General features: G+C 33.6%; 1 protein-coding gene across 1 annotated transcript; it reads right to left on the bottom strand.

Annotated features, from left to right (window-relative positions):
* Nucleotides 1–544: 544 nt before the first annotated feature.
* On the bottom strand, nucleotides 545–1387 carry LOC136979479 (uncharacterized). Its single transcript, XM_067275486.1, has one exon. It carries the CDS (start codon nucleotides 1385–1387, stop codon nucleotides 545–547), a length of 843 nt encoding a protein of 280 aa, XP_067131587.1.
* Between the last annotated feature and the right edge of the window lie 10208 nt (nucleotides 1388–11595).

The raw sequence follows: 11595 nt of genomic DNA, 5'->3' as shown, positions 1-11595 counted from the left end.
GTACTATTTACGTTCGCCGCTCTTTAAATTTAAAACAAATTAATGCAATATTAAGTTATTTGTGGGTGTGGACTTCCCTCATAGCAAAATTTCCAGGCTTGCGAAATGTTGATTGCATCCTTGTAGTTGATGCACGTGTTGTGCAAACCCGCTTTATATATCTCTAGGGTCTCCAGCGTTCTGAGTTGGTCCGTGTGTTGTGACATTCTGATTATACGGGCATTTTGGAGGTCGGCAGTGATTCCCTGCTGTGTGGCATACGTTGCCAGTGTGGTAGATAGTTTATTGTTGGCAATGTCGTACCTGTGCTCTCGGAGTCGCTGATGGAGGGAGCGTTTGGTCGAACCCACGTAGACCAGACTTCTATTAAATCTGTCATCCCACAGGGGAACCTCATATATGCCCGGTGCGTGTTTCATGTCCAAATTGTCCTTCCCATTTCGAAGTAAGCTGTATACTGACCGCGGTCTCCTGTAAGTTATTTTATTTCGGGTGCTGGATGCGATTTCTCTGTATATCGCATCTAAATGGTGGTTGTACTCCACTATTTTTCTTGCACTAATACGGCGGATCTTACCCCGGCTTGTAGGTTGTTACGAGTATTTCCCCGTGCGTACTTGCGTGCCATGTTGTACACTATGTTCCTATCATAACCGTGTTGAGATGCCACTTCCTGGATACGGCCTAGCTCGGCCACTATGTCTTCATATTTCGAGTTGTGCGTGAACGCGTGCTTAACTAGTGCCCTAAAAGCCGCTATCTTATACGAATATGGATCCTCAGAGGAAGCTGGGATGAACAGAAGTACATGGCATTGTTTGTAAAATACTTTATGCGTGATTTTATTATCGCTTATTTGAATGTCCAAGTCGAGGAAATGTGCGAAGATGTTGCATTTTTGTTCCAATTTAACGCTTAGCCCATACCCGTTGGTGTTCATTGCATTGATAAACCCATTTATGTCTGGTTCTGCCTTCCATATGATAAGGATGTCATCTACATACCTCCTGTAGAGGAGGATGTTGGTAAGGAATGACGGGATGATTTGTTGTTCAAGTCTCCTGATCACTAGCTCGCATAAGTCACCCGATAGTGGGCTACCCATGGGGACACCTCGTTTTTGTACGTATGTTTTGTTATTAAACCGGAAAAAGGATGAGTAACAGAGGATATGCGCCAATTCTAGTATCTGTTTGCAGTGTGTATAGGCGTGTGGTCGGGCTAGTAATATATCCCTGATCTCGCAAAAGCACGGCTGTATTTTAATGGACGGGAACAGTGATACAAAATCAAGAACGGTGATACACGTTGATTCTGTAGTGGTAAGAACCCTCAATGACTCCACCAGTTCGATCGAATTCCTGATAGCCCAAGGGTACGCCCTCATTTGGTCACACACAAGTTTGTGTATGGTCGTTGTGTAATAAAATACTCGTAACAACCTACAAGCCGGGGTAAGATCCGCCGATATTAGTGCAAGAAAAATAGTGGAGTACAACCACCATTTAGATGCGATATACAGAGAAATCGCATCCAGCACCCGAAATAAAATAACTTACAGGAGACCGCGGTCAGTATACAGCTTACTTCGAAATGGGAAGGACAATTTGGACATGAAACACGCACCGGGCTATATATGAGGTTCCCCTGTGGGATGACAGATTTAATAGAAGTCTGGTCTACGTGGGTTCGACCAAACGCTCCCTCCATCAGCGACTCCGAGAGCACAGGTACGACATTGCCAACAATAAACTATCTACCACACTGGCAACGTATGCCACACAGCAGGGAATCACTGCCGACCTCCAAAATGCCCGTATAATCAGAATGTCACAACACACGGACCAACTCAGAACGCTGGAGACCCTAGAGATATATAAAGCGGGTTTGCACAACACGTGCATCAACTACAAGGATGCAATCAACATCTCGCAAGCCTGGAAATTTTGCTATGAGGGAAGTCCACACCCACAAATAACTTAATATTGCATTAATTTGTTTTAAATTTAAAGAGCGAGCGAACGTAAATAGTACGCAGGCGTAGATAATAGATAATGGCTCGTGCATAATGTTCCATTTTTTATCTTCCAATTTCTTTGATTTCAAAAATTGGAATAGAACTCGCTTTGGTTTCTTGGTTCCATTCACGGGCATTTGAAACTACCTTTGTGCTGTGCCTGATGAAGACCCCGAAGGGGTTGAAAACGTTAGCAGTTGTATAAACACACTGGATTGTCAAGGTTTTTCGTGGAAGAAAGAATTATAATTCATCCAGTCTACAGTAAGAAGTATAGTTATTATAAAGTATATAAGGACTGGTTATAATGAATCAACAATCCTGGAACCACTTTAAGAATTTTATTTCAAGAGTTACTTTTTTAGAAAAATGTGTAAAAATATGAAGATTGAGGTGTATGATCAAGGAAATTCAAAAAATAATGATGATAACATGAAATAATCAAGAATTTTTTTTGATGTTCAGTACTAAAACCTCATTTTTATATCTGAATAGAGAAATTGTTCATGAAAAGCAAGTTCTGTTGTTACAGAAATGTGTTTTATTATATTTAAGATTGTCAAACCAAAATTTCATTAGACTCATTCAATTATCATCCATCGTTTCACTTAATCTATACATCACTTAATACATCGAAATCACAAAAGTGCATGATATTAAATGAAAATACAGTCAAACCTGTTTTTATGCGCTCTTTTTATGTGCGATTTTTATTTGTGCGATTTTTTAAATGTGAATTTTTAATTTGTGCGGTATAGTTGGCGACTAGTCTCGTGCGATTCGTCATGTCTTACGTTGACTTATTATAGCTAAATAAACTTATTATAGCATATATGCACTTATTATAGTAATATTATTGCATGAATATGCGAAAAATGAAATAATTTACTTTTTAAGTCAACAAAACACCACCTGGACAAAAATATGTAAAACAGACGATAGACCAGACGATGCAGTCAAGTGCTGACATCTGTTGTCAATAAATTCTATTTCGTACGGTTTTGAGTTATTTTCTATGTGAGACTTTTTTTATGCGGTCCCTGTTGACCGCATAAAAAAAATATTTTTTAATTGTGTTGCGAAAACTATTATTTACAGCCATTCGTGAAGTTTTGTGAGATTTTTTTTATGCGTTTTTTTTAATGCGGTCCCTATCCCCTGCATAAAAACAGGTTTGACTGTATTCACAAAAAAAATAAATTCGATTTTAAATTAAAATATCTATAATTCCATAATTTAAAAATGGAAAAATATGATAATATATTAAGAAAACAAAACATCAAAGAATAATTGCATCTATATTATTCTTTAACATCAAATTCTGTAGCAAGAATTAATTGTCTTTCTACTTCATTTCCTAAAGGTAAATTTTTGATGATAAAAATATTAGTACAAAAAAATATTACATTTATTGGTTAAATATTTCTGTTATTCAATTCAATTGGCATATTAACTTATTATTCTATTAAACTGCTTAATTCTCTTATTATAAATTAACTGGCTTTCTTATCTTGAATAATCTGAATACTTTCACCCAAACTTGTTTTTTTCATAGAAATGTTTTTGTAGACAAATAAGACATTTCTGGATTTATATATATATATATATATATAATTTTTATTAATAGTTATACCTAGAGTTGTTTTAATTGTATATTTAGATTAACTCTAGAAAAAATAAACAACAAAAGAGACTGGAAAGTAATAAAAACCTCATTTTGGAAACAGTACTGGAAACAAAAAAGGCTCTAAGTTGAATGAGGTTTTTATCTTTGGTTTAATAACAAAAAATATATTTATTTATAATTTTGTTACTAATCAAAAAATACAATTAAGACATATTAATAAAAATTAATGTAAGTGAAATAATTAAGAAAAATTTATCTGAATCTTCTTTCTGTTCAAATTTTTAATCATTTATATTTTGTTCAAAATCACAAAATCATTCATAGAAGTATCTGCAATAATTATACTTTCTACAATAAAATATTTATTTAATGAGTAATGAAAAATTTTTAAATTCAAACATTTTTATATTATTACAGTCAAGTCTACTTAAGAGAGCATTCTCAGAAATGTTGCATGAAGCTTCCTTATCAGAAGTAACAAGATCACCAGTGATTTGTTAATGGTATTCAAGTCTCTTTATTTTTTCATGCCTTATGAGCTCTATCTAACTTATAAAACACTAGAAATGTTAAAATTCATCATCATATAATTTTACTTTGTACTTACATTGTCTATATATTAACTGAAAGAAGTTTTCAGTTTGACCGACATAGTTTGAGTGAATGGCTGGGGCTAAAATTATGATTCAGGTATCAAGTTAAAACTAGTGTTACCACCTGTCCAGTTTTCACCCGGACAGTCCGAAAATTGACTCACTGTCTGGGTGAACTATTAATTTTGTCCGGGAATTTTGTAGAAATTGTGAAATTATGATGAAACAAAGTTCTTGCAAATATTGTTATAAATTTACACCATTTGAATAATGAAAGACCTCACACTCACTGAAACTCATCTGTCATTCTGCCATGTTACTCTGTTTATGCTGACGTATGACACACAACCTGCCTCTCAACCTTTTTTTTTTGCTTGTATGTTACTCTTACGCAAGTCTCTAGTCCTTAACTGTAACTGATTTAGAACCAGCATGCACGTTGTTGTTCATTGTAAAATGACATTGCGCGTGCATCAGGACTTCTGTTCAAACAAACCTGACCTGCCGTCCAGGTCATCAATTTCTTAAAGGTGGCAACACTAGTTAAAACTCTTACTCTGTAGATGATGCCACTAAAGAGATTTCAGAAAAGTGCAATGGTTCAGACATGGCAAAATGACAAATGTACAATGTTATGTCCATGGACAAAAATGTTTGAGTCTCAACCCCCCTTAACTTTAGCTCTTGCAATTTTTTTATGCTTACAGTTTCATTATTGTAAATACCGAGGCCAATAAATGTACATTTCAGGTACTAAGACAATTGTTTTTATCATCCTTTCCCAACTCACCAATCCACCATTCCCTCAAAAGCCCCAGCAAAGCTAGGCATATGCATCTAGTTAGTTTCCATTCTTATATTGTCAGTAGCAGATCCAGAACCCAAAGGGGGATTAACTCAAGAATTAATATTATGTGAATTAATAAGGCCTTTTATTAACACGTGCATAACACTCATATTGCTGATGGCAAATATAGTTTATCAAGCTATCATGATAATGTTTTGAAAAATAACATTTTGAACAAATACATTTTCATCAGTAAATTTTCGTCCGATGGAGAATTTTTCTATAATTAAAATAAAGACCAAGGACTTTTAAAAGGACTTTTTAATAACCTTCCGGCGACAAGTAACCTAAAAAGGAAGGTCAGTCGCCGAAAAGTGTTTGTCTTGGAACACAAAATAAATGGTGATCCCTCTTTGGGCAGATTTGGTCTTTATTTTAATTATAAATACATTTTCACTTTTTCTTGTATCAATAGGGAGGAATTAAGCCACTGTAGCCCCCTTGGATCTGTCCCTGTATATCATCAATTTTAATGTTCTTTAAAATAATAAATACAGTATATTTAAGTCATATTACTTTCATTTCTTCCCAAAAATACAATAGATGGCATATATGGAATGTGAACATTCTTGTTTTGGAACAAAATCTAAAGACTTCCACAGAAAAATTAGGTATTTGAGATACCTAGTTTTTCTGTGGAACTATATCAGGATAATGATCTGAAATACAAGTCTTGTAAAGTTTGACGGTGCTGCTCACAAATGATTGAGACACCAGCAGTCTTAAACATATTAAAAAACAAAAAACCGTAATGTTTCCAGCAATAAAAACTATTTAATAATAACGTTTTCGACTGTTTTAAACAGCCATCATCAGTTACAACGAACTTAAACAAAAAAGAATGCAGAAAAAAATAGAACACAAGCAATACAAATATTTAAAATTCAAAAATAATTCCAAAGTAAAAATGCCGTCGTATATTAGAAACTAACAAAACTGCGCATGCGCTAAATATCGTAGTAAGAATAAAAATAAAAACAAATAACAAAAATACTTCCGCAAAAATATTTCTATTACAAGAAAAGAAACATTATGCATTTCAGTAAAACGACTTCCATGCCGTGGATAAAGCATCTGCATCCCTATGGTTAATGCAACCCGTGTTAACGTGGGCTTTGTATATTTGTTAGTTTCTAATATACGACGGCATTTTTACTTTGGAATTATTTTTGAATTTTAAATATTTGTATTGCTTGTGTTCTATTTTTTTCTGCATTCTTTTTTGTTTAAGTTCGTTGTAACTGATGATGGCTGTTTAAAACAGTCGAAAACGTTATTATTAAATAGTTTTTATTGCTGGAAACATTACGGTTTTTTGTTTTTCAATAGTTTATCTTTCCAGTACTGGTTTAATTATTGTCTTAAACATAATTAAATATTTATGAAATGGATTAGATAAAATAGTTTGGAAATGTAACAATAAGTGAAATGAATCAAAAAGTACTCTCAAACATGAATGGCTAAAAATTGAGATAAACATCACAGAAAATCTAGTAAAATCAATGCCAAACAGAGTGGAAGCTGTGCTGGAAAGAAAAGACAACCTAATAAGTTATTGAAATGTTTATTGCTGCGTATAATTAATTTTTAATTTGCAATAAAAATTTTGTCTGATTACTTCTGTTTGTTAAATTTTGTCTCTGTACTTTTTTCCTAATTTGAATTCTAAACCGAAATAAATATGACATAATTTTTCTTGTTCTTACAAACCAAATAATAAACAATTTTTATCAATATTCATAAATTAAAAATTTGTATAATTCATTGTATTAAATGTCTGATGTCTTTTTTGAGTAACTGTATACCATGTGTGATGCACCGTAAGATTAAAGCTAGATTCTTATAAATCTTTCCAAGAATAGTACTCCCTTATGCAGACTGCTGCTCTAAAAATGCCACTAACACAGAACTCATTTAACCACACTGCTCTACTATCTGGTGCTCTATTAACAGGAGACAAACTAACATAAAACATACGGGAGAAAAATGGAAACATGGGAGAATGCTCTCTTAAGAGAACTACTCCATAATCAGCTGATAATTATAATATTCATTTTATTTAAGTAGAAATAGTGAAATAAAAATAATTTCACTATTTCTATTATTTAATTAAACAAAATTTTCAGAATAAATTTATAAAACAATTTCTACAATTTTAAAGTGTATAAAATTGATTAACAACTATCTATTTAAAATAACGTTTTTAAATATAATTGCAGCATTCATTGTTAATCAAAACTTTTCCTCTTGCATATCATGAACTATTTTTCAACCTGAAGAATCTGGGATAGTTATGCATTATTAATTTAAAAAGAAAGTTAAAGTTAAGGTGGCCACATTAGGCCACACCATACAGGAACAGCACAAGCAGCATTCAAAGGGTGGCATTTCAAAAACTTGCATCATACTGAGAAAATCTACTGCACGGCCCCAAAGTTAATAAAGTTATTATTTATGGGCATAGTTTGGTGTTTATCAATTGTTTCTCATAGTTTGCAATTATACAACCAAGCTTTGATATTTTGGTTCATTCTATGATAGATACTACTTTTAGGTCATTTATCTGTGTATGTATGTATCAACATAGTACCAAAAGTAACTTTGATAATAATAGGTTAACCCCTTAATACATTTTGTTCATTTACAATAAACAGATCAAAGAGCATAATGTAAAGTCCTCTTTACGTTTGCTTCATTATTTTAATATTTAATTATTAAATATTATACATTATCTCAACTTAATAACGTGTGTTATACAGTGAGAATTCGAGTAACACCCACCTTAATGATATTGTTTACTTCATGGATTTAAAAATCATTTCTTTAATTTTATTAATAACCATTCATTCATTTATGTACATACAAGTGCATTTTTTGCATAAAAATTGACGTATAATAATAATTAAATTTAGATTATCCTATCAAACTAAACATGTGTTTACTCGCGCCAAAATTAATATGGATAGTATAGTCAGTGTTGCCATCTCTACGTATTTAAAATAAATCGGATATGGCGTCAACAAAGACTAAAATAAACCAAGGTTTTACGTCATTAAACCAAAAAAATAAACAATTTTAAAAACTATGAAAAATAACGCCCTAAGGTAAATGAAATTAACATATTAACTGCAATACATCAAAAATCCACTATATAAAGTGAAAAAAATAGGCATTTTCTTTCTGTCACGGTATTCCAAAAACGGCCACTAGGGGCGCCCCTAGCGATTATTTAAATTAATTTAAATTAACAATATGAACTATTTTATATTTATTTTTTATTTTTACAGTATAATATTCAGTATTTTATTATCTTTTTTTGTAATTTAGCATCCCCCATGCCTGTATACTTGTATTCGACTTGTATTAGTATAACTACAAAATAACTTTTATTCAATTTAATGTTATTTACAGAAATCAAGAAAGAAATCGAGAAGACAAAGATTAGTCTAAATCAGAGTTGGCCAACCTTTTTTCCTAATGGGCCAAATTAAAAATTTACGTATATACAGCGTACTTTATATAAATATGTGTTTGTAAAAAGTTCAAAACGTGAATATCAAATTTTAATAACAAATGTATATGATTACATAAAAAATTATATTATTGACAGTACAAAAAAATATATACTTACAAAAAATGAAAACAAATTCAATGCGATTTTTGGCATTGCGTTCCATTTATAATATTTTTAATATCTGCTTTTATGGTACTAGTCTTAATTCTAAGAATGTTAACTAAATGGGAATCACTCAACGTATTTCTTTCAGCAGTTTTGATGTTTTTAATGGACAAAAAGAATTGTTCGTAACAGTATGTATTATCCCACATGCATAACAGTTTTCTAACACCAATTACGTCATTATGACATCAAACTGTATTCAGTGAAACAAAAATAATTTTTACGACATACTTTACCAAAATAAATGAGAATATATCTAAAAAATTTCGGGTACTGTGAGTCGCATAAAAGTATTAAGTAGGCCGAAGTACGGCCAGCAGGTCGCGGGCTGGACATCCCTGGTCTAGATCATACTGATTTTGAGAAATGAAACAGCATGAATCCCTCCACCTTTAAGCTAACAGAACTATGCAGACAAAAAGCATTTAGCATTTTTGACAAGCATTTAACGAAAAACATTCATCATTTGTACTTTCGGAAGCTAATAGAAAACCATTAATAGTTTCCATTAAGAGTTCGTTGCGAATGTTGGTTTTAATTATTTTGGAAAATACTCTTTCGCACGAAGAATTAGAGAATAGTAATACGAATAAATCTAAAATAAACCTTCTCAAGTCTTTAAATTTTAAATTTAGCTTATATCAACTAGTAATTCACCTCGATTCTGTAAATACAAACGCCCTTGAACATCAATAGATTATAGTAATTCAGAGTTCTTTGGTCCAAAACTGTACGTAGAATACTCAGTACAGGATAAATAGAATTTGGCTTTTTTGATAATGTCAAATTAAATATACGCACGGAAGAGGGCACAGATTTAGAAAACTATAATTTTCAAAAGAAATTTAAACTAGGAAAACTTCGTCCTCTACTGAAGCACAGCAATGGTTTGCGAACTGGCGTTAGATCACTTAAAAGGCTGTTCGGTTTCATTCCTGTTGTTGCTAAAAAGGACATTTTGGGCAGAAGACGCTGCAGGTGTAGGCAGATACCATGGGAAAGCAAGCATGCAAGCAAAACCATGGTTACTAGATAAACTGGTTTGAGAGCAGAGCAGAATTTTCTTCCTAGAGCCACTTTTGCTCACTAGGAGCACAGCAGTTAGTCCTTACACTAAAAGTGGGTCGAGTATATACAAAACGTATATAAAACTGATTTTGTAACTTAACTTCTAAATATAAATTAAGACCTTTTCAAATATAATTAAATTCAGAAAAAGAACTGTTGAGCCTTTTTCAAAATTGCAAGGACACGCTCCCTAATAAATGACAAGAAGTTATCTTTAATACGACCTAAACTTGCACGATTGGGTACTTATGGGTTAAAAGGACGCCAGTCAGAAATTGCGATCAAAATCGTGTTTTCGAATGAAATTATCTAAATAATAATAGACTAGTAAATTTAACTGTAAAAAGAAGAAAAATTACTGTTTAAGTTGTAAAAATGAAAAAAAAAAAAAAAAAACAGCAAGAAGGATGATTATTGATATCACGTCTCTGATTCCAGCAAATAGAAGAAACAGCGGGGACTCACGTTCTAACCTAACTTATTCTAATAATTTGGTTGATAATAATTATGGTAATTTATTAAAATAGGTTAGATTAGGTTAGAACGTGCATCCCCACTGTTTATTCTGTTTGCTCGAATCAGAGACAAGCCGCCATTTTCACACCATAGGTAACATTAACCCAGTGGCGTGCCGTGACATTTGATGATAAGGAAGCTGTGTTTCTGTAAGAAGCAGACTTCCAGGGGCAATCAGTTAATTGCCCGTCAGTGATGGCCTAGGGCAGGGGTCCCCAACCTTTTTGTACCTAAGAGCACATTCTAGAATACCGGCTGGACGACGGGCACCATTTATTTTTTCAAGGTGAATTTATATTTGGACATAGTTATCAGCGCCGGATTAAGCCTCTAGCGGGCCTTAGACAAAATTTAAATTGGGGCCTCATTTAAATAAGTTGCTTCTAAACAAATCTTATATAATGTGACATTAGCATGGGTGACACCCGGTGCGGATATCGTGGTGTCACCCAGGAAATATTTCTAGATGGTGCGAGAGATATCGTGGCGGAGATTACTTCTGACACACGGATCGCTGTTGACCTTTTTTTTTTTACTTAACGACTGCTGAAATTTCTAGGTCACTCCAAGTTACGGGCCCTACACGTTTCCCTACTTTGATTTTATGGTATTCAGAACGGACCGATTTACTTCATTTCAGGTATGGGAAATTGAATTGGTGCAGATTTGGCGGAGGGGAAAAAGAGATCGGTCGCATTTCGCTTTGTGCTTTCATCTGTGTTGGACGCCATTTCTACTTTTGAATGGTTAATCATTCAAAGTGAAAAAACTTTTACATAGCATTTTATCGAAAACCGAAATATTTTTATTTTTATCGTGGTCGCACAATGGCGGGCACACGTAAAACGATTGGCGGGCGCCATGGTGCCCGCGGGCATAGGGTTGGGGACCACTGGCCTAGGGTCCATTCGTACGTGCGTGGTGGCGGAAGAGACGTACCTGACAAAAACCGACAAAAAAAAAACATAAAATAATCATATACTATGTACAAAATAGTTTGCTTTAGGACAATCAGCCGTTCGGACATCCTGGGCATCGATGTGGTTCTTTGATGGTCGATCGAAGGTGGCCCCGGGACAGTGGCGTTGACAAGTCTGTAGGGCACAGGGAGACTTTCTCTGTTGGCGTCGGGGACACGGTCGAAGTCCGAAGTGGCACGGGTTACAGGTTGGCACAATAGACGAGAAACTGTTTTTTTTTTTGTTTTTGTTTTTTGCGCGTTGACACACGGCGTTTTGGTTATTCGGA

This window comes from Centruroides vittatus, unplaced genomic scaffold (genome assembly GCF_030686945.1).
Source record: "Centruroides vittatus isolate TY-2023 unplaced genomic scaffold, ASM3068694v2 contig_628, whole genome shotgun sequence".
NCBI lineage: Eukaryota > Metazoa > Arthropoda > Arachnida > Scorpiones > Buthidae > Centruroides > Centruroides vittatus.
This window is presented reverse-complemented; position numbering and strand designations above follow the sequence as displayed.

Coding starts and splice junctions, on each gene's coding strand:
- LOC136979479 (XM_067275486.1), bottom strand. CDS start 1,387: ATGAGGGCGTACCCTTGGGCTATCAGGAATTCGATCGAACTGGTGGAG.